At 36.0% G+C, this 23513-nt stretch overlaps 1 protein-coding gene across 1 annotated transcript in view; it reads right to left on the reverse strand.

Moving 5' to 3' along the window:
• Positions 1–3205: 3205 nt before the first annotated feature.
• The window catches only part of SNTG1 (syntrophin, gamma 1), a 168313-nt gene continuing 148005 nt past the window's right edge, over positions 3206–23513 (reverse strand). Inside the window, exons 16-17 of the mRNA XM_009335222.1 lie at positions 12605–12715; positions 3206–3459 (exon numbers count right to left, since the gene is read on the reverse strand). Of these exons, the coding sequence (XP_009333497.1) occupies positions 3301–3459; positions 12605–12715 (270 nt within the window). The 3' untranslated portion in view covers positions 3206–3300. The remainder of the gene's footprint in view (positions 3460–12604; positions 12716–23513) is intronic.

Genomic DNA, 23513 nt, shown 5'->3' on the forward strand with positions numbered 1-23513 from the left:
AAAGCTGATAGCTCATTATAATTGTGTTTTTTCATTGTCACTGGGCTGTGTTGACTTACAAAATACTTGTATTCATTATATGTTATGTGTGAAATGATAGGCTGCAACATAAAACCTGGGTTTTGACATATGCGTATGAAGTTCACTATGCTTTAAATGGGAATCTCCTGTAGGTATTTAAATGAAAAATATAGCCATTTAATATGTTTGTAAATTATATTTCACTATTTCAGGATTAGTTAAAACACAAAGTTTAAAATTTTCCCTCTTTGGTTCAAGACTGAATTTCTGACCAACTTGCCCTAAAATGGCAAGCCTGGACGTAGAGTCACCGCTGAATATTCTGTGAGGTTAGTGCACAAACCCCTGCTGCATTTACAAACCAACGCTGACCTGCAGTCAAGGCTATGGCATTTTATATTCTCACAACATCACTTTCATCTTTTTGAAAATAAATGTATTGATAAAGCCCAACCAGTTTAGCTCTTTGAAATACAGGGGTTTAGAAAAACCAAAAAAATCAATTTACAGGCTAATGTTTGTCTCTTAAATGTTGTGTATTTAATGCCTGGTTACAAAAGTCTCACTGATAAATACAGCAGTTCTACAAACAGAATACTTGACAGAGATCTCTAGGATACCCTGGTGGAGTCCCAAAAGTTCATGTCATTACCACAGTTCTGCACAAGAAGCATTTTTTTAAAAATTGGGGGGGAGGGGCTTTCATGTCATGGAATCCCTTAATCTACAGCAATTTGCAATTACATACTTTCTGCTCGTTTGGGTAAATGTTATGTTCGTTGAAGCACATTAAACAATGTCCCTTAAACAACTCTCAGTTTCAGTGCTATAACTGTGCACATGACATGAATGGTTGAAGGAAAAACTTTCAATTGGCAGCTGATTAGTTTTAGATTCTGCTATTACCAGCAGAGCATTTACTGAGGTGTTAGCACATGCCAACACTGTGATAGCGGAGTGCCACAACAACGCACTAAAAGAAAGGAGATGATTCGGGAGCACAGAGGAGGAGAACTGTCATTAACAGATACCGAGCTTCCGTTTTCAGCGTTGTCAGTGCTCTGTCAAAATTTTTGTTTCCAGTATATGCTTTCTTGACAAGGACAGTGCCAGAGTTACCATCGTTAAACCCCTTAGACTGTTGTAGCTTTGGATTCAAAATATCTGGAGTTTGCACTCTCTCAGGAACTCAAGATGCCATGGACAGCCACAGTAGTTTTATGTGTCATTCAGAGACCAGGATGTGACCCCCTTGTTTAGGGACATTTCATATAAACAAACATACGATGATGACTATGAAAATGTTGGATTTTGATGACACTTAAAGCATTTAATAGCTGGATTATGACATCATTCCATTGTATTTAGCATGGAAAATACATGTGTAACCCTTGGAGGTGTACTAATAAGAAGTAAGCATGTACTGAAAGTCATCTGAAAGTGATAAAAGAGTCCCCAGAAAATATGTTTTCAGATTATTTGCATCTAGTATCAAGTGAGATCAGCTGTACTTCAAGGCAAGGATACTCTCACACACATATCCAAATACTTCTAATGCAAAGCAGAAAAAACAGAGACATGATTTGCCCCTACAGTTTATTCATCTTTTGTCCCTGCCTTGCATTTTGAATTGTTCCCATTCTGAAAAAGCTTTCCTCTGGCTTCACTTCTGAACTTTTAATTATCTTAATATGTAGAAAGGGATGTGACAGAATTAGTCTTTCTGCTAAACAAGGCAGATGGTGTCCATAACTCTTACGTGCTATGTGTTTTTATAACAAGTCTAAGTGTGGGGGGGGAAGTTTTGATTTCAATATGATAAACAGAAACCCCACAAAGTACTATTTAAGATGTTATGGACACACTGTAGCTGCACTAACTGTTCTTTCTGCAGTTTTTTAGGTTCTTTTATCCTGTCTGGCAAAAAAAATCCCTCAACTTTTCTGTTGTTTCAGCTATATCCTGCATATGTTCCCACCATTTTTCAATACTCACTGATGTGTATAATAGCACAAAATTAAATTATTTTGCAAAATGATATTTAAATAAAGTTATTCATTTTAGATTTACAACTCCCTCAGATTTCATCATTAAATGATACTCTGGAACCGGTATGTGGTCCAGTGTGACGTAATATTCTTAACATACAAAGACATTACACATTCTGTCATCTATTCTTTACAGGTTATTTAATTTATTCCTGTCTTTTACTAACAATATATAAAAAAAGAATTTTTTAAGAATTCAATGGATGGACTAATTTTTCAAGTATAATGTAGAATGTCTATTCTGCTGAGAGCCTGAGTGGAACAGAGGTTCTACTTATAATGTGAAATCAAGGTTAAACATGGAAACAATATATTAGGTGGCTTGTCTCTGAAACAAATTCAACAGCTAAGTCTTGTGAACAAAGACTATTAGATTTACAGAATTTAATTATTGACCAAAAAAAGGAGGAAGTAAATAGCAGACATGATATTTTACACACTTGCACTTAATTTGTAATTAAAATTAAATTCATATCACATTATTTTTACTTGAAGAAGAGGGACTTACGGAAAGGTTTTGCTTTCTGTGGCTTGGTTTTTTGGGTTTTTTTTGTGTTGTTTTTGTTGTTTTTTTTTTTTAATGTATCATTCCAATATGGCTATATCTTTGTTGTTGCTATTGTTAGACTAAAAGAACAAAACAGAAAAAGTAGCATGACTCCATGTATGGACACAAGTATGGATTTACAACAGTGCTTAAAGTGCTTTCTTATTTGAGGAGATACACAAATGCCTTTTCATGCTTATCTCCTTGTCACCAAGTACTATATGCTTGTTGCTTGCTCTTATGTCATTTATAATATAATGATAGGGTATTAAGTTCATACTCAGAGTTTAGTATATTGTCATAAAAAAATCTGAAAACAGGAAAATGACAATTATATTTGTGTATTATTACAGCAATTTGAAAATTTTATTAAATACTGAAGTGCTTCATTTCATCATTTATTCCTTTGCTTCCAGTGTTGCTTAAAGCACTATGTAAGTACAAATAGATCATACTAAAAGCATATCCATCCTATTCTGGGGTTTTGACTAGGATTGTTTACTGATGTCTTGCAGAACAGAGATGAATTTATGATCCCACGTGACCATTTATCTGCTGATGCTGCAAGATGTCTTGCCTCCAGGATTGGTTTCCACATACATGGTTCACCAAAGGTCTACATCTTATGAATATTTATACATTGTTATGTCTTGTTGTTAAGTGGCAGTGTTGTAATGTGAGATGTCAAGTAGTGTACTTTAATTTGCCAGTACCAGAAGTTGTGGGAGCAGCAGAAGCCGTGGCTTGACTGTTTACATACAAAGGGTCCAAACAAGCCACTTTGGCTGCAAAGAATGAATGGATACAGTGAAGGACTGCAAACAGGTTGGAAAACTCCAGCTCCTGGAAGTGAAAACAAAAAGATTAAACATGAAATAAAAGAACACCTCACAAACACATACCCGGGAATGAACCGCTATTTAAATAGCAATAATTTTTAATAGTTTGATGTAATTCTGTTAATGTGCCTGACAATTCTCCATTATGGAGACTTAGACATTGAGCTATCCCCATTCAGTAAATAATTGTTTGGAGGCTAAGACGGACAAATTTCTGAGTTAAGTGCCTCCATAGAAATATGAGATCCTACCAGCTAAAGGGGAAGGAAAGTTACACTATATAATTTTTTTTTTTTGCCTCAGGTTAATGCAAATCTGGCACTTTTGCAGGTGAATTTAGGTAGAAATTGAATGACTGCACCATAACAGTCTACACATCTTTGGACTACTACTGTATACCCAATGTGCCCACAAAGATCAGTTGAGTTCCACATACGTTCCATTTGTTCATCACGGTACCTCTCACTGGTAGTTATTATCTTACCTATGCCGATTCTTTAACCAAAAAAAAAAAAAAAAAAGAAGAAAAAGACACATTTTCAAAAGGTGCTACTATCACACAGTGATATTCTGGATCTGTTTTCATTGACAGGGTTACTGTTATTGAACCAAAAAAAGGATCAGACTCCATGTTTTAAACCTATTAGCAATATTAGACAAAGTCCTTCTTTTTCTACTTGAATTTACATTTCTTTATAGCTCCCCAGCATGCGATTAGACTAGCTGGGACTCTTTCAGACACCACTACAGAGGAAATAAATAAAAACTACATTTTTTATATATATAAATTTGCTCCTTTGTGTCCAATTGACTTTATCTGATCAATCTTTTTTAAGTTATCTTCAGTATGTGTTTTTGGAGTTGGCATTTAATCAATAGATATGTTATATTTGAAAGCAAATACTGAGGTGTTTGAATACATATGAGTGTAGGGATGGTGGTGCAGAGCTGCCATCTTTCTGCTTTGATTCACTGCCTATACAGATTTCTTCATTGTAATATGAAGCTAGTAATAGATATCTGTGGTATATTCTATCTGTCTTTCTGTCCAGCGCTGGTGTTTCCAGGTTATGTAGTGCCAAGGGTTTTGCTTTTTTGTTTAGAAGAATATTGATAATGTCGTAAATTCAGCAAAAATTGCTAGATCTCTCAAAATGGCTTTAACCTGGAATTTTCTGCCTCTTGAGATTTCTTGGAAGATATTGCTTCACGTAATTCATGGGGACATTCACAAATCCCTCATGTGCAAGGGGGAACAACTGTCTGAAAGCAGACAGCTGCATGTGCAGTGTCCAGTGATGTACTGAATGGGTGGAGCTTTGTTCAGCTCTCTTACAACAGGAGCAGATGTCCTTCAGACATGCTCAGAAATGAATTTATAACATCCCACGAGCTTCTTTAAACTCCCCTAACTACCAATTCTCAATAAAGAAGATAAAGTTTATGCCAAGTTTCACAAACCTGCCATCTGTGTCCATTTAAAAAAAAATCTGTTTAGAGATGTTCTCATTTTTAAACATTGGGAGAAGGGCAATTTTAGCACTATGCCAAACATTTATTTCCTCCCTCAAATTTCCAAATAAGAAAATTTATCATAGAGAGGAAAACAATGGAAATTCAAAGATGAGGAAACAAGGAATTATGGAAGCTATTTCTGAATAAGAACTATCAGTCATTCAAATTAAGTTACTTTTCAGTTAACTCCTTTTTATTAATACAATATTATTTATACTTCTGGTACTATAAAAATAAAACTGAAGCTTAAGATGAAAGAATAAATATTTAGTGGAACAGTGAAATACTCGTAATATCAATTCCGTGTGTTATCTGTAGAAAGATGACATTTCCCCCTATGTCTCAATAGAATAAGCCTATTAAAACAAATATTACAGTTTGAGAATTGTTCAAGTCAATTAGGTAACCCTACTAGCTGAAAGTTCTTACTATCATAACTACGGCTAGTGGACACTGAATTTTCACAGTGCATTAGTACAATTATTACCAACAGTTTTCACAGGTGTTTCTGCAACAGTAACACATTGGGAAGATCCGTTGCTCAATGGACCTTCAAGGAAAATGTGTGAGGCAACAGAACAGCCTCTGAAGGTCCCATTGTATTATTATTATTAATAGTAATGATGCAACGCAGAAATTACCTTGACTGCAAAGATGTGCACTAAGAAGTCAGCAAATGCTAGATTATTATTTGCCATGAAACATTATTCCTATTTCAAGGTAGACATGCATATTTAACTGGAAATTAAAGCAATGTGAAGCACAGTAGGATGACTGGTATGTGGTGAGTACATACAGGTCTGATTAATGGCTGCAGCTCCATTCACAGAAGCCTGATTGATGGGAACGGGATGTATCAGTAACACTTTTCTGGCAGATTAGCCTAATCACAAGAAAGCTTAATGAACAGATAAGACTTCATGTAGAGCTGCTGACAGACAAAACATTCCCTCACTTCTGCTGAGAACTTGCACTTTTAGCTGCCCACGGGTCTGCACTACTGCCAGCAGATGGAGGGGAACCCACAAGCTTTTGTGCATGCTTAGCCACCCGTTTTTTTTTCATGTATACTTTGTTGTCAGTCATCCTCTTGTCTGAATACACTTTCATCTAGGCAGGGTATTGTGTATTGCACACCCAGCTTCAGATAAAGTTTCAAATAAACAAACAGGCAAACCCTAAGAAACCTGAAGAAATATGCAGTGAAGCCTTTAAAGTTGCTACCAATAGGGGAAAGCAAATGATCTGAGTCCCCAAAAATCAAAGAAATCCAAACTTTAGCCACAGCTACTTGTCCATGCACAAGTACACAATTTACTATTATTCCAATTTCCAGACTGTTGTCTGTACACCTCACCTAAGACCCTACTCTCCTAGGAATATCAGTGTACCCTCTGGTCTTCAAATTGTCTTTCTAAGCTCTCTCTTGATCAAACTGCTCTCACCCTACATTGCTGTTATTATATCAGACATTGCCAGATTAGTGATCTGAACATTCACAATTTCTGCTGAGGGCAATGTAAATGGGCAGAAAGGTACGTGAGAAAGATGCAGTCATTGAGCATGGTCAGAAGTGTATGGGAATTTTAGTAACCTTTCACAAAGAAAGTCTGGATTGAAAAGACAGGGATGAAAAGAGAAAACAGAAAGAGAGTGCCCCCAGATGAAAAAAAACCAAACTCTTATTGTAATATATAATGATACAACTACATAAAGAATACATCTACAAAATCAAGCAATTGTAAGTTTGTAAGTATTCATATATGGTTAGAAAAAAATCTTTTCTTTCATCCATATATAAACTGCTGATATGAGAAGATATTTGTTCTTTCATCAGACGTGTTGTTACATGGTCTCTCTATATTAGCATAGAATCTGATCTAAAATAGATATTAAACAGATAATCCATGTGCAAGACATGGGGAAACTAAAAATTGAATCACACAAACCTACACAGGTCAGAAATATGAACTCAGAATGCAGTCACTGCAATTGAGCAATCACTCTGTAAAAATCCTAAGGATGTATACTTAAAATCCATTCAAAGATGATATTCTAAATTTGAAGAGCACTGTGATGCTCACAGAAAAACCCTCAAGGCTAAGAATAAGGATTAATTTAAAATTATATTTTGGAGAATATACTTGAAATTAGCAGAAACGTCAGTCTGAAAACTGGTGCAAGCATCCATCAAGACACCTTGCAACACTTGAAAGTGAGCATTTTGCTCACATTACAACAGCAGTGACTCAGACTACTTGTCTTGTTTTAGATTAGATTACTATACAAGATAATTTCAAGTACAAATTAATTGGCATTAATTACTATTAAGGTAGTATTAATTAATTAATAAGTATTAATGCTAAATCCTTGAAGTTACACTTCTTCCTTTGCTGAGACCATATTTCTGCTCTCTTCTGTTCTCCATATTCAAATAGACAACAACAATTGACTGGATCTTCACCTTGATGTGCTGATTTTTGTATTCACTTCGGTTATGGAACACTCAGCTTGGGGGTTCAGCTAGTCTGTGAACAAAAGCTAACCTGATGCAGCACAGCTGTGTGACCTTGCCTGAGTTTTTCTGACAAAACTGTTGAGCTGTGAAAAAGCCCTGCAAGTTGAGAAAAGTGAAAGCACAGCCTGAAGTGTAACTTTTAAGTTAAACATATGTTTTACAAGGCACAGAAACTCTCAGTTCACAGAAATTACCGATTGCTGTGTTTACTTACGAAATTCAAATGGAAATTACATGTAATAAGAAAAACAGTGCTGATGCTGATTTTTATATACATTACATACTGCTATGTTTGGGAGCATATATCTCTCTCTCTCAACAGGATCTCTCATAGATTTAAGATACTCTTCATTTTTGTCAGAAAAATATAAAGCAATTTCTATATAATTTCCAATACTTAACCAGGTAAAATTGAAGAGCACAACACTCTGAGTTTATTACAAACCTGAGTTTGTATTAGCCTCTGGAAGCTGCTCTGACACTGGAGAAACACTAATGGATCATTAAACTATAGCTAAACAAATAACTTAATAGATAGGTAACTAGACAGGAAGGTGCCTCGGTGAATCCCTTTGTGTCTTACAGATGAGGAGAAAGCTTTGCCGTTCTGTGCTCAAGTTTTTTCCACCCAAGTCCAATAGCTCAGTAAGAACGAAGGAGAGGGACACGTTACCTGCACGTTCTGCCAAGCCGACAGCTCTATTTTATAGCTCTCAGTCAGAAAAATTCTGTCTGACTGTGCAAATCTGTGCAATATCTCCTGCTGAGTGACAGCTGGGAAATAACCTACAGATTGGAATGTCTAAGGGGTATCAGTGATTAATGTTGCCCCTAAGTGGTTTTCTTCTCAGAAACCACTTAGACCTTGCCTTAGAGATCTTCAAAGTTAGGTGTTCGCATCCAGGCACCCTGCCATAGACCTACTGGTGTGACCTATGGTAATTACTGTTCAGATTCTTCAGACTGGATTTGATTAAATCTATGAGAAAACACTTCTTTTATACTACACTATATATCTTTATAGTAACACGATATTGCTTACAGAGAAGCCAAACAAAAGCATCAGTACAAAGTCTTTACAGAAAAAAAGGCAGTATTTAAACACTATCTGAGAGAATAATGCAAATGTTTATATATTTTAAATCATTTTCAAGCTGAAAAGAAATATACCTGGTTAAACTGTAACTAAATCCATAGCACACGTTGTGTGTCTCAGAGCATGCCATTTTGAGTTTTGTTAAGTCAGGCATGAAGCACACTGTAAAAAATTTTGACAGCATTATAAAAGTATTAGTTAGTCAGTGTCAGTGAAGGACTTTCTATCACTTAGGAATATAAACTCTGGTGGCAAGTGTGTTTCTCAAAAAAAAAAAAGCGCTGACTGATGAATGGATGTGGTTCTGCAATTTTTCTCAAAAAGTATTTTTCCTAGATTCTTCTAACATTAACAGTGATATCTCTGTATATTCCACCAGAATACAGAAGAGATGCTGCACAATTATGAAGACAGTATGGCTAAAATTTAAAATGCTGCTGCATAATTATTTTTTCCCAACCAATGTCCATCTGCAAGTCTGAATGTATTTCTAGAATAATAACAAATTTATCTAAATTTTGGATCAAAATTCAATAGCTAAGCACTCTGACACTCTTAATTCTATAAATAATTAATAAGTGTTCTAAAGCTAAAGGATATTATTGCACAGATATAACTTGCTATAATCGCACACATCTGGGATAGCATGAGATACACAAAATGTGCAGCATTGTAAATGAAGGAAGACAGGAAGCATTTGGATTTTGATAACTCATATTTTTAGAGGAAGGAATTATATAAGGTCTCCCCTGACCCTCCATTTCTCCAGGCTATACAGTCCCAGCTCCCTCAGCCGCTCCTCAGAAGACTTGTTCTCCAGACCCCTCACCAGCCTCGTTGCCCTTCTCTGGACACGCTCCAGCACCTCACTGTACTTCTTGTAGTGAGGGGCCCAAAACTGAACACAGTATTCGAGGTGCGGCCTCACCAGTGCCGAGTACAGGGGGGCAATTACTTCCCTACTCCTGCTGGCCACACTGTTCCTGATACAGGCCAGGATGCCATTGGCCTCTTGTCCACCTGGGCACACTGCTGGCTCATATTCGGCTGGCTATCGACCATGATGAAAGCAATTTTATTAAAAAAAAAAAAAAAAACAACAAAAAAAACCCTATATCCAGACCACCTCACATTTGCAGGGAGTAACTGATTTATAGTGCATTAAATGCACTAACACATTCCGTCAGTGCCATAGCTGAAACTTGGAGATGGAGGAAAACAGACCTTGGAGGCAAGAAAAGCAGGAGTCTCAGATCAGGTATGCATATGCCATAGCAGGTTCTGCGTAGAGTATGTTAGTGTTAACGATGAAGGGAAAAAAAGCACTTAAGTTTTTTAAGTGCTTAAGCTGTATCAAAGCTACCGGCCATGCCCTGCTTCCACATTACTGCTTGGGAATGCAGAAGTGAAGAGCCCTAATATTTTGGGGCAATGGCTCCTCAGATTTTTGATTTTGTTCTCAGCTGTGAGCTCTCATTTCACTGTATTCTGATTATTCCCCCTGTAATATAACTAGCAAAAAATTATCTTTACGGAAAGAAAATGTTACGCTGTATTTCCCCTTGCAACAGTGGGTCTCCAGGCCATCTGAAGCATAGAGCTGCATTTAACAGGTGATGATAGCTGTGTCTATGAATATTCATCACAACCTTTAACAGATGTTTTACAAAATTCCCATCATCTGATTCCAAATGAAGCCTGCATACGGTATGCATGAAATCTGGCATTACAAGCATTTCTGAAAATCTGATTAACATTTCCTAATGACTCAAGAGTTCCCCAAATAGCTATACCTCTAACTCTGTAATGGTAATAAAGTCCAAAAAATAGAGGCTAGATTGTTCCACTTCTCATGCTGAATAGTGCTTTAAATCCATGAAAAGCTTAAAGGATACTGAAGGGGCCTATCCATAGAATTTTAGACTAAACAAAGTTGAAAAAATATGACCCAAGAATCTTCACATTCATTTGATAGCCACATTTATATATATTTCTTAGACTAAGCAACATACTTCATATGTAAACAAATTGGAATGGATAGAAGTGCTCACTATAAATGATGTAGCACTTTCCAAAGACAACACAATCTGACATTTTTTTATCCTGATATAATTGGTATGCTTTGATCACCAAGAAAATGAATTAAAAGTAACAAACTTTTATTTCCAAATTGATCAATGTGAAAATTTAAATTTATAATAAAAAGAAGCAACCAGGGAACATGACAGCATATTAATAAACATGCTAGCAAGTTTGTATAATATTCTGCCTTCATAAGGTAGAAAGTAAAATTTCTACCTTGATAAAAGGTAGAAAGATGAAATCTCCTAGAAATAAAACTCTATTCAGTTTGAGTGGGAATAACAATAGGTACAATAAAGGTACCAAGATATCTCTAAGGCTTATAAAGTGACTTGCATGACAGATTTAATTTAAAACATGAAAACATTCTGATGAAAACAATTTTTCTTCTTCAAAATCTAGACTTCATACTTCATTTTTATATTTTTAAATTTAATTTAGTATTAAAAATATATTCTAGTTTTACTGAAAAAAAAAAAAAAAAGAAACACTGTCCCATTCTTGGATTCCTATGAAATTTCTTTAGTCCTAAAATCATGTGTTAATATAACAGCAATAACAGACAGATATTAGAAAAATAATGATGATTTTCATTCTTCAGCTATACTTAGAAGCATGATAAAAGTTTCCAGTTATTTGCTTAAGAGAAAATCATCCTCACAACATTTGGTTGTTAAGTTATGTTTTCTTATTAGAGATGAAAACAAATTTTGTATTATTAAAACAATTTCTGAAGGAAATCAGAAGTAAGAAAATATTTATCTTTGAGATGTAGCAGAACATGAAGGTATTGAAAGCCACGGTCCACCACATTTCATTGCTGTTGATTTAATGGGAGCTTTTACATACCTTTATTGTATTGAGTACAACATTTAAAATCAAGTAAATAGCTGTTAGGTAGAAAATAATTGATACCAAACATAAAGAGATATGCAGGAAGGAAAAATAGCTGCTTGATGTAGCTATTTGCATTTAAACTCACAACTGCCCCCAATACAATGCCTTTTTTCTTTACATACTTTATTATACTGTGCATATTTAACCCTTTTAGACAACAACTTATTTAACCATTTCTTTTTTGCCCATGGAACCGTATTGTTATCACATTCATTCAGCAATTTTCTTTCTGACACGATCAGGAAAAATGGTATAGCAAATGCTTCAAAAGCAAGACTTAAAGATGGCCAAGAAAATACTCTTTAGGTTTACACAAAAATTGGCATTCTAGTCAAAGACCTTCAACTCAGACTCTAAAGCAGTTCTAGTTATCAAAGATCCTGGGAAATCACTTCTCCTCACACACATTGGGAGAGTAAATGCCCTATTCTCAAAAGACATAGATCAAACTGAACATAAATCTCTCAGGGTTACTCTTTTCATAAATTAACTCTTGAATCAAAAGCACAACTGAAAATACAGTTTTTCTGATTTTGAATTAGACACAGACACAAAGCTTCAGTCTTGTAAGGGAATATGTGTTTAATCCACACTTTCTTGCTCTGAGAAATAAAAACTGATTTTAGACATTTGCTGGATTTTGTCCCCAGGTTGACTTAAGGATATATTTTACACCATTTTTTCATGATATGAATAAAGGGTGAAAAACAGGGCTTTCAAACTCTCAGCCAGCTTTATCAAAATGATACAGAGGAGAGCTGGCAAACGTGCTTAAAACCATATATAGAAAGTCCTGTTTTTTATTATTTTTTTAATATAATTACACTTTTCAAAAGACTTTAAACTAGCAAAAATCCAAGCAATTGTTTCAGTTTTCTTGTCTTGGAATTTCTTTGGTTTTCTTTGTATTCTTTGACTTTGTGCATTAATGTAATATTTCTAAGTAATTTAGTTTAATTTACTCCTCTGTTCCCCTAGCTGCTTTGATAACTGCTTTTACCATATATTGCCTTTATAAAACAAACAATATATTGTTTTTACCTTTGCTTCAATTTGTTTAGTATCTTGGTTTTGGAACAAAAATTTGATTTTGCTCTTCCCATCATCTGAAGAACCTTTGAGCTGGGAAAACTTGTACCTCCAAAGTACGGCCTAGAGGAAAAAAAAAGAAACATAAAAAGCCATACACAAGTAAGTCAGCGTAGTTATCATTGAAAATTGTATTAGAAATAGCCGATTTCCTTCCAAGGGAATTTTTAACCCCTCTATGGTACATAATTAAATCAATTTAGTGTTATGTGGTCTGATGTCCCTTTGATCATATGGATGTATTATACTTTGGCAGTGTCTGATTCAGATCAGTCAGACTACATTTGTGAAATTTACTCTGAAATTCACTTATCTATATTTAATCCTGATTAAGCAAAAAGAGACAGGGTTAGTAAATTCATTGTCATGCCAAAAAACAAAGATTTTTTTCCACTGATGATCTGTGGATTCCCTCCACTCCATCTGAAGTGACAACCTGTCATAGAAGCCCTCTCTTTTTCTTTCCTCAATAAAAAATCTAGTTGTAGTAACATAAAGGGCATATCAAATTAAAACCAAATATCTATTTTTAAATTATAAAATAACAAAAGGAAACCCTGTAATGAGAACTTATTTTGAGTTTACTTATGAGAGCTCTAATCAGGAATTCGAGCAGATCATTAATTCTAAGCATATCTGTGGACTTTCAAGTAATTATATTATGAATTACTTTATGTCTTGTTGAAAAAAAATACATTGCTCTACAGAATAAACATGCAATTAATAAAATTTACAATTGGCTAGAAAAACATCTATTTTTTTATATCTAATGTGGATTTATGTAGAAAAAAGTGAATTCCAAACTACTTTGCTTAAAAGTGGAAAAGAGCTATTTTTATTGTAAGTTTTTTCAACCACATTTAAAGATATTCCTCCCACCCTGCAGATATTTTGAAGCACTAACATTTTTCATTGTGATTTCAGTAGTATTTCACATAATTATAAGGTCATCCTCACTCACATTGTGCTGCTGCTTTGAAGAGACATTAATTTCACATGCATTGCCCAACACAGAAACTTAAGGGAAGAAGTGCTGTTCCATTTTCTTTTGTCTAAGGGTTTGTAAACTACTTCATCTCAGTGGCGTAGGATGACACTTCCATCTGTGCCCTTTGTCTGTATCTATGAATGATTTAGTATCTACTTGAAATTAAACAGACTATGAGGGAGGTCAAATTTTTAACTGTCCTAAATCTATGCAGGTCCCTTTGCTTCAGGACGTGTTGATCTTTTTATGTTAATGACTGGCAAAAATCTCTAACCTGCACCAAGCTAAATAAAGTTAGCTGTGTTTGTCTTAGCACTTGAAAAGGAAAAAGCCCAAAAGGACAGTATCTTAACTGTGCACAGTACAAAAAGCAAGTGCTAGAATAATTTTCCCAAAATTCTCCCTATATATTTACCCCTTCCAGATAAAAAAAAAAACACTAATCTCAACACCACTTTCATTCTCTGTGTGTACGTGAGAGGTGAGCTCCCATCTACCATAAACAGTGTTAATGACATTTTGTTTCAGATAAATTAGAGGAATTTGGCAATTTATGTGAAACTACATCATATTTATTTCAAATGCTGTCCTCCTGAGCCCACCAATCTGTGCTACAGAAAATAGAATTACTTCCCTCATCTCTAAGTGTGTGCAATTCTTTTCACCTTGTTTGATCAATGATGTTTACTTATGTCCTGTAGACAGTGAGTTAAAAAAACAAACCAAAACAATCCAGTATACCATTCAGGTGGCCATACTTCCTACCTACATTGTAAACTCCTTTTTCTACCTACATTGTAAACTCCTTTTTTTTACAGACCTATGTAACTCAACAAATCTTGTCAGAAGATCAAGACCGTTGCCTTTCTGCAGGAACAGCAAATCTATTTAAGCATGTCATTTCCTAGATGAGAAATATAAAAGGCATTGATGGTCCCTCTATCTCAGGAGAACAAGAATCAAAGAAATGAGCTATCATTTTTATCTTCTCTGATGATGTATGGGGAGGCCAGGAGAGAGGTGCAGTAGTAACAAGGACCCTTAGATGGGCAGGCAAAATCCCAGGGTACCTGGCCTTATTCCCAATCAGATTAAGTTTGACTGAAGATGAAGGATGTACAGAACTGCAGCACTTTGGCATTTCCCATGCAGTTCTGCCACTCGCTTCATTCCCACTCAGAGGAAAGAGAATGACAGTCACACCAAACCACAGGCATGATTAAGGAACACGCTTCAGTTTATGCATAACATCGGTTTTGGAGAGCCCTACTTAACAATGGCTCTTACTTAAGTACATTGCAAAATCAGGTCTATAGCGTGGAGGGGATGAAATCCTTCTCAAAAATAACCCCAACAAGAATGCAATTCTTCCATCAGGATATTAAAACAAGTTCCTAGAACGGACAGTTCAACAGCATACGTTGCAGAGACTATTAAACGCTCTTCATCTAAAGTGTAAGGAATAAAAATGCCATTGACAATCCCTGAAATGATTCCCAAATGAAAGAACTATGTTTCTTTTGAGTGATTTTCAACAAATTGCACACATTTTTTCCCCAAGATGTCCATATGAAGGAGGGTTCTTTTTGCAAAAATAAGAGTGGGGAAACGTTGTGACTTTTAAGTTATCAAGTCAGGGTTACAAAGTATTGCAACCATTCAAACTAGTCATCCTGGCTACTTCTTTTGTTCTAGAGAATTTCTGAACAACAGTTCCTTCATCCTGGTTTGAACTGCGATGAATATTTGTTCACTCTGATACACTCTGGATGTGTCTACACCTCAATGTACCACACTACATTAGAAGTGTAACAAGCTTAAACTAGATGTCAAATTCTAGAGAGCTAAAATTGGGTGAATTAGTCAAGCATATGCCCAGTAAGACTCATTTAATTCTTTGTCTCCTACCAAAGAAGCTGAAGTGCTGCCCTGTGTAGCCAGAACTGCATGTTTTGCATGTGTAGCAGATGATGCAGAATGCTGTGACCAGCAGTCAGATCACTCTTCTAAAATACAGTACCTTCTGTACTTACTGTACAGTACCTACGTTGCTTCCTCTTGTGGTTTCATATGTTGTGGGTGGTTTTTTTTTCTTTTCATTTTCACCTCATCTATATGAGGTTCAACAAGGCCAAATGTCAGGTCCTGCACTTGGGTCACAACAACCCCATGCAATGTTACAGGCTTGGGGAAGAGTGGCTGCAAAGCTGCCTGGCGGAAAAGGACCTGGGGGTGTTGGTTGACAGCCGGCTGAACATGAGCCGGCAGTGTGCCCAGGTGGCCAAGAAGGCCAATGGCATCCTGGCCTGTATCAGAAACAGTGTGGCCAGCAGGAGTAGGGAAGTGATCGTGCCCCTGTACTCGGCACTGGTGAGGCTGCACCTCGACTACTGTGTTCAGTTTTGGGCCCCTCACTACAAGAAGGACGTCAAGGTGCTGGAGCATGTCCAGAGAAGGGCAACGAAGCTGGTGAGGGGTCTGGAGAACAAGTCTTCTGAGGAGCGGCTGAGGGAACTGGGACTGTTTAGCCTGGAGAAAAGGAGGCTAGGTGTAGACCTTATGGCACTCTATAGCTACCTGAAAGGAGGTTGTAGTGAGGTAGGTGTCAGTCTCTTCTCTCAAGCAACAAATGATAAGACAAGGAAATGGCCTCAAGTTGCACCAGTGGAGGTTTAGATTGGATATTAGGAAAAATTTCTTCACTGCAAGGGTTGTCAAGCATTGGACCAGGCTGCCCAGGGAAGTGGTTGAGTCACCATCCCTGGAGGTATTTAAAAGATGTGTAGATGTGGTGCTTAGAGACATGGTTTAGTGGTGGACTTGGCAGTGTTAGTTATTGGTTGGACTTGATGATCTTAAAGGTCTTTTTCAACCTAAACGCTTCTATGAACCTTCTATTACGGCAAAGTGCATAAGCAGTGAACAGGGACCAGACCTATCCTTTTTCAGTGACTATCTCATAGTGCAAAAGTAGAAAGGAGAAGCAAGACCTAGTCCTGTAAGCACCCAGTTTCATAGAGATGTGTAGCTATAGCAGTGACATAAACACATGAGAGAGAGAGTTTCACATGTTGTTATCTTTCATGTTCCTATAGGCTGACTTCTGTGTCACAGTGCTCGCTGTGCTGACTGTTCTGAATTCTAATTTTAGAGGCTAATTCTCCTGCATTAGGAATAGGCACCCTTGGGGATACTGATCTATACCACTGTCAAAACCAATTGAATGATTTTTTCATGTTTTTGAACATCACAGTTCCTCAGAACCATTTGTTGAATGCTTGCCACAGAGAGTTAACATAGGTTGATATAATTCTGTACAAATATAGACTGATTTTGTACAAGTATAGATTGACTTCTAAGCAATAAGTACATTTGTAAGACACGTTGGCTTTTTCACAAATTACCAAAAAACTAAACGTGTGTCATATAAATTATTCCTAAATCAGTTTTTAGGAATTATAAAATGTAAGCAGAAGTACTTACTGGTTTGAAGGTGCAGTGTTACTGAGCTCAACACACTATAATGCATTCTGATAGGGCTTCTTTTAGTTAATAAAAGCAGCCTGTTCTCTTCAAGTGCTTTTCTTGTATAATCCTCAGTAACTGTGCGTAACCTGCATCACTGAGAATATTTTACAGGACTATATACAGTATTTTTAGGAAGCAGTAGATTTTCATTTACCCTAAAATAGATTTGACAGGTGGACCATGTGGCAATTCCTTTTAAAGCACAAATTGCAACCAAATTCAAAAAGATTCTGTGGTAGATGCTGACATCAGCTACTTGTGAGGGCCCTGACACTTCTCAAGTCAAGGCACACAACCTTATCATGCCTTGATGGAAGACCAAGATGAGAACTCAGTATACACTATTTATTGCCTTTAAAAGGGAACTCTCAATCCATGAGTAGAACCAGAACTTGTGAATAACAGCAAGCAGTCCAATTTAGAAGCTGGGGACCAAGGTAATAGCATATGCTGAAAATACCACCAGCTTCACAATTTGCATACATCCAGTGTGGTCATGGAAAATCTGACATAGTTAATCCATGTTTTGAGAAATGCACTGTAAGAAGACAATCTCATTGAACAAATACTGTATGTATCATGCATAACATTGAAAACAACCAATAAGATATAATTCCTTTTCCCAATTATTATTCATAGATCGCTTAGGCTGCTTTTTTATGTTTTATACCATTTAATAAAACTAACTTCAAAGAATACCAGAATGCAATGCAAACAAATAAACAGCACAGACAAGCTGACAAATTAGATTTAAGACTTCTTTTGAGGTGCTATTAAATTATTGTAATAAGAAATAAGCAAAAAGAGAAATCCTGTCTTCACTGAAATTAATAGGATTTTTTTTCCTTTGACATATCTGTGACCAAGATTCTCCACCAATACTTTTTAATGAGAAATATTTTATTTATAAGTAATCATCTAGGACTCATTTGTTCCTGTCTTTGTAACCAAATTACTGCCTATTATCTTCTGCTAGTGTTATTTTGCTATAATTACCCAAGGATGCTCTCTGCCTGCTTATTTTTATTTTGTAGATGGGACATAAACACAATATATAAATGGCACATGGAAGAAAAGCTATTGACTTCAGTACCTGTAATACTTTGCTGATGTTCCCCACAGTCACAGAAATGAAGACAATTATATTGCTTCTATTCTTAGCACTAGTGCTAAATCTAGAACACATATTCTGCAAGGGACCTTAGAAAATATTTTCACATTCATATCATATGTCAGTTTGCTACTCACTCCCATAATTTCAGAATCCTGGACTAAACTGCATAAAATTTTGATGAGACGTCATCAAACAAAATCATTTCCCATCTAGGTAATGGTATCAGGAAAAGTGGCAATGCATCATAATTATCTTAGTTTAGGGCATGACTGGGAGTGTTGGTTAGGGTTTTTGTTTTGTTTTGGGTCAAGGAGCTTGATTTACCCTAAACAGAGACTGAATTACCAAACAAACACAGAATAAATAGGTGTCTGTATTTTTACTTACCATAGTCCAAGGAATATGCATAGAAATATGAGTGTCTGACTAGTCCATGGCCCTGTCATACTTATATGATTTAGCAAGGATATACAGGGCATTTTGCATTGGCACTCGGAAACAAAAGCTGTGTTTTGTCAACATGAGAGTCTCCAACCAGAACAGAATTAATTTGTATCCTATGGCTTCAATGATGAACTACTGTCAATTTATTATTAAACGGTCTTGCCTCTTCCATATTGGACTATGCCCTGTGCACCAATTCTGTTCTTGCAAAAATATCATTTACAATTAATGAACTTGTGAAATAGTGTTTGCACCACATACTGCAATGGCATCATTTCACCTGCCAGTGCACATCACCAAATACAGGTTTTCTCTATACTTTCCATTGACATGAATCATACAGGTTTTATTATGTAATAGCAAAAGAAGTTTGGCCTTCAGTAGGATGCTTGGAAAAAACCTGAAAGAGTCTGTCAGTGTTTTATAATGATTAGACAGCGACACCTCAGACCACATGCAAATGGTGGAGTAAATTAAAGAAACATCTTTATTAGGGAAAAGATGTCAGACGTCACTTTTCAAATACTAGTTTCAGCAAATCCCTTTGTTGTCTTTTCCATCGCATCTTCAAAAATCTGTAGCTGTACCTTTCCAACACTGCCTCCTTTTTTCTTGATATTCTGACTAAATCTTTCTTCTGTTTAGCTTTTAAAGGCAATTTTTTATACTATATATATTGCAGAATTATGTTAAATTTCAATGGACACCTTTCAAGCTAATGTTTTTTGTCATCTGACTAAAATAACTGATACTCCTCCAAGTCTAAATCAAAAGCAGATGGGTTGTAGGTCCTTATTTTCAAGAATAAAAGTAATTGAGTCTTTGGGCACCTGGGATACACCTTAATTTGGCTGTTTGTCTCATACCTAATTGAGAAAGATTGCTTTCTTGCAAAATGACACTTTGTCCATACCAATAGCAGCAGTAGGGAACTGAGTAGGATTAAGATCTTGTTCATGCTCAGTTCTACTGTGTTACCGATCTCTGGAGAGTGTTTTACTACAAAAGAATTATGGTCCAAGACAATTTCCTTTGTCAACTGCTGTGGCTTTATAACTGTAAAGGGAAAGGCAGGGGAGGACACAGAGGATAAAGAACAAAAATGTGACAAAGGAAAAAAGCAAGAAAGTCAACCCTAATAAAATAACTGTTCTTGTCCATTACTGAAGTTACATTGAATGTTAAAAGACTACAGTTTATTTGCTTAGTACTGATGGATAACCTCCCAACATTTGTTTGTTTCTAGTCACAGTACATAAGACTGTATGAACCATGCTTGATGGCTTATATTAAAGTTATAGTAGCTATTTTTTCAGCATTTCAATTTCTAAGCATGGAATAAATATTTGTTCACAAGAGTTACATTATTAAATCTCTACCTTGAAGTGAGCCTGGTTTCCTTCTGCCTTCTCTATTACTGAACTTTGGATATCAAGGGGTTTTTTACATGCTGTTTTATTTCAATATGTTGTATGTGTATTAGCCGCATGAAGAGACAGACCTTAAGTTATGTATCCCTAGAAAACATGGAGCTTGTTCCTAAAAAATTTAAGAGAAATTCTGTGCCGTGTTATTTAGTAGCCTTTTGGTATGAAAAAAAAATTAAAGATATTTGCAATGCTATTTATTGTTTACAATATATTCTCTTTTTTGATGAAGTGTGCAAGGTGTCTGTGAGAGAACATATGACAGGTACATTGAGCTTTGTTGATATGCACCTCGTGGGCCATTATGGAGCCTTTTGTTACTTTGTTCTAGCATCACCATATAATTCAGCAGCACTAATTTATTTTCAGTCCTATAAGGGCTGATTTTTTTCTCTTCTGACAAATATATATTTTTGACTGCTGCTTTAATAAGCAGTAAATGTGATGGAGTACAGACATAGCACTTTGCACAGGTAGGTATATTGCAAGATACACATACAAACATATACATATATTATTTGTACAAACTATGATGCAAATATGCACATTATAGAAAACAATTTTAATGAATATGTCAGTATAAACAGGAACATATATAACATACATATGTCTATGTATATACACCCATACACTTGAAGAGTAGACAATTTTTTTGTTAGAAGCATGTTAAAAATAAGTTTTTAATGCCACTTGAGTGAGTAATTTTATACATTAGATCACTTTCAGAATAGTAGTTAGATGAACTTCTGTATGTGACTTGTTACACTTTTTAATCTATCAGTATCCATCCTTAATTCTTAAGGTGGCTACACTGGCCACAAAGCCTTATTTATAAATGCTTATCATAATATCTGTGTATGTCCATACCTAACATAAATCATCCACAAAAGAGTTATATTTGCTCATTAAAACATTGACATCTATATATTAACTAATGTTAGACAAATGTAGGACCTGAATTGATGTGCTGTAATTGTGCAGGACTTGGGAAAAATGTTTTCCCCAGTAGACATCGATACATGATGCTGCAAAAATGACTTAAGGTAAAATTTGGTTTATGACATCTAACACCTGCAACAGAACTTTTTGAATGAATCTTTTTAGAATTTTCACAATTTAAAAAAAATAACATTTAGCATCAAAAACATCTCAAAAGAAAAATTATGTCTGGAGTAGATGCTGTATACTAAGACACTTTGTAGTGCAAGGAGTAACTAAACAGAATCTGGAAAACTTGATTAGGCAGCCAAGAGAAAGGAGAGTATCTAAACGGTATTCACAAAGATTACTTAAATTCACTTTTAGTAGAATACCAGCAAGGAAGAAAGAGGGAAGGCCAGTAAGAGGATGTTATTTGATATTGTGTATTTCAAATAATGCAAATGAAATTGCATTAAAGCTGGTGGACATTTTTTGAAGAAGTCCCCAGTGGAAGAGATACTGTGGGGACACTCACTAATGATTTAGACTTCCATGTATGCCAACACAGGAGGCAGGTGGACTTTTCACTCCAGGTATATCACTACTGCAAATGAAGGACTACACTATAGAAATTAATCATAGTCAAACATTTGCCAATGTCTGCTTGGCCTATATGTCGCAGTTCTCTTTCAAACTATATACCGATAAGGAAAAAAAGATTACATCTTGCACTGGAGCTTTGGCTCTAGAGAGTGCTACAGACAAACAAGAGCACAAGTATACATGTTACTACTTTTTAATGTGCAGGGAGAGAAATTCTTTTGTGTCCATAATTGCATGTCATAGAATCATAGAATAGTTTGGGCTGGAAGGGACCTCTAAAGGTCATCTAGTCCAACCCCCCTGCCGTGGGCAGGGACATCTTCAACTAGATCAGGTTGCTCAGAGCCCCGTCCAACCTGACCTGGAATGTTTCCAGGGATGGGGCATCCACCACCTCTCTGGGCAACCTGTATTACTGAATTGCAAATAGTTATGGAGATGTTTACTTCTCCCTGCCCATAACCTGCTGCTGACCAGATTCTGCAGCTGTATCTAGGATCTGGATGCTACCAGAGGATGTGGAAACAGATTATATATATTTCATCTTTAAGAGATTTGGAGTTCAAAGTGACCTATCACAGGGGCAAAGCTTGGCTGAAGAAACACAGGTTCAGTTCTTAGCTCTGCTCTGTGGAACCTTTAACCAAGTTGTATTGTATTTTTCATCTCTGTTTGTCCAATTTTAACATGGACAGATTTCAGAGAGCTCACATACGAGCTGTTCTGACCCTTACCAAGCTAGAGGCCACTCAGGCAGTAGTCCTGTTTGGCAGGCAATTGCATCTTTCCTATAAAAGCCTGAGAAAAAAGGAAGGCTCCTGCAATATCCTGTGATGCAGAGGATTGTCTAGGAGGAGCCTTATGGAACTGGAGCCCTTGGTGGGCAAAGGCTAGTTACAAGATCTTACGCTGGAGAGTAATGTGTGCTCTGAAAGGCACCCAGGGCTTTGTGACCTGGGGAGTGGGGTGGTGGCAGCTGCCGTTTACAAACTGTTTAGCTGAATTAAGAAATTACTTTTTGAAATGTTGGAAGAATCTGATTTAACTAGGCAGTCTTAAACACTGTTCATTCTCATTTCAGGAAATCACAATGGTTTGTTATAAAGCAACATAACAAGTGCTCTAAATGATAAACTACCGTTGGCTCTACGAGCTATCAGTCAGAAAATGAATAAGAGAAAGCAGGGCATATGCAGCAGAAATGGCTGTGTTTTATGCCAGTGCTGTTATAACCACATCACAGCACAGATTTGTTCTGAAGAACTCCATTTAATACTTTGTGTACTCATATTTATCATAGGTCTGTGCAGACACAAAAACAATGTTTTTATCAAACTATGATGTGTTTGACTTGAAATACATTTAGCACAGATGACAGTTTTTAACCATTAATTTTGACTTACATATTTAAGTATTATATGAAGATTAAATGACAGTAAACAAGGAAACAAGCCACACAGGGTTGTACAGCTTTTATCTGGAAGCCATAAGCATAATGAGAGTCATTACCCCCTATAAACTTGTTCATGAGCATTGGTAGTGAGTTTGGGTTTTAGAACATCTGTGAAATTTTGACTGCAATTTGTCAGGTATGTTGGGGAAAAAATCTATTAACTTGAAATGTAAGAGGGAAAAAACAATTTAAATATTGTTTTATTGCTTAAATAACTTGAATATTGGAATAGCTGAACAACTGTTAAAATCATGAGTTGAAGAACTTGGCTTCACTTCAGTTTATTAGTGATTATTCACTATTAAAAATAGTTCATAGTCAATTCAGTAGTGATGAAGAAAGAAAACTTATAATACCATGAGCACAGTCTTAAGTATAAAATA

This window comes from Pygoscelis adeliae, unplaced genomic scaffold, assembly GCF_000699105.1.
Source record: "Pygoscelis adeliae isolate BGI_AS28 unplaced genomic scaffold, ASM69910v1 Scaffold380, whole genome shotgun sequence".
NCBI classification, from domain to species: Eukaryota; Metazoa; Chordata; class Aves; order Sphenisciformes; family Spheniscidae; genus Pygoscelis; species Pygoscelis adeliae.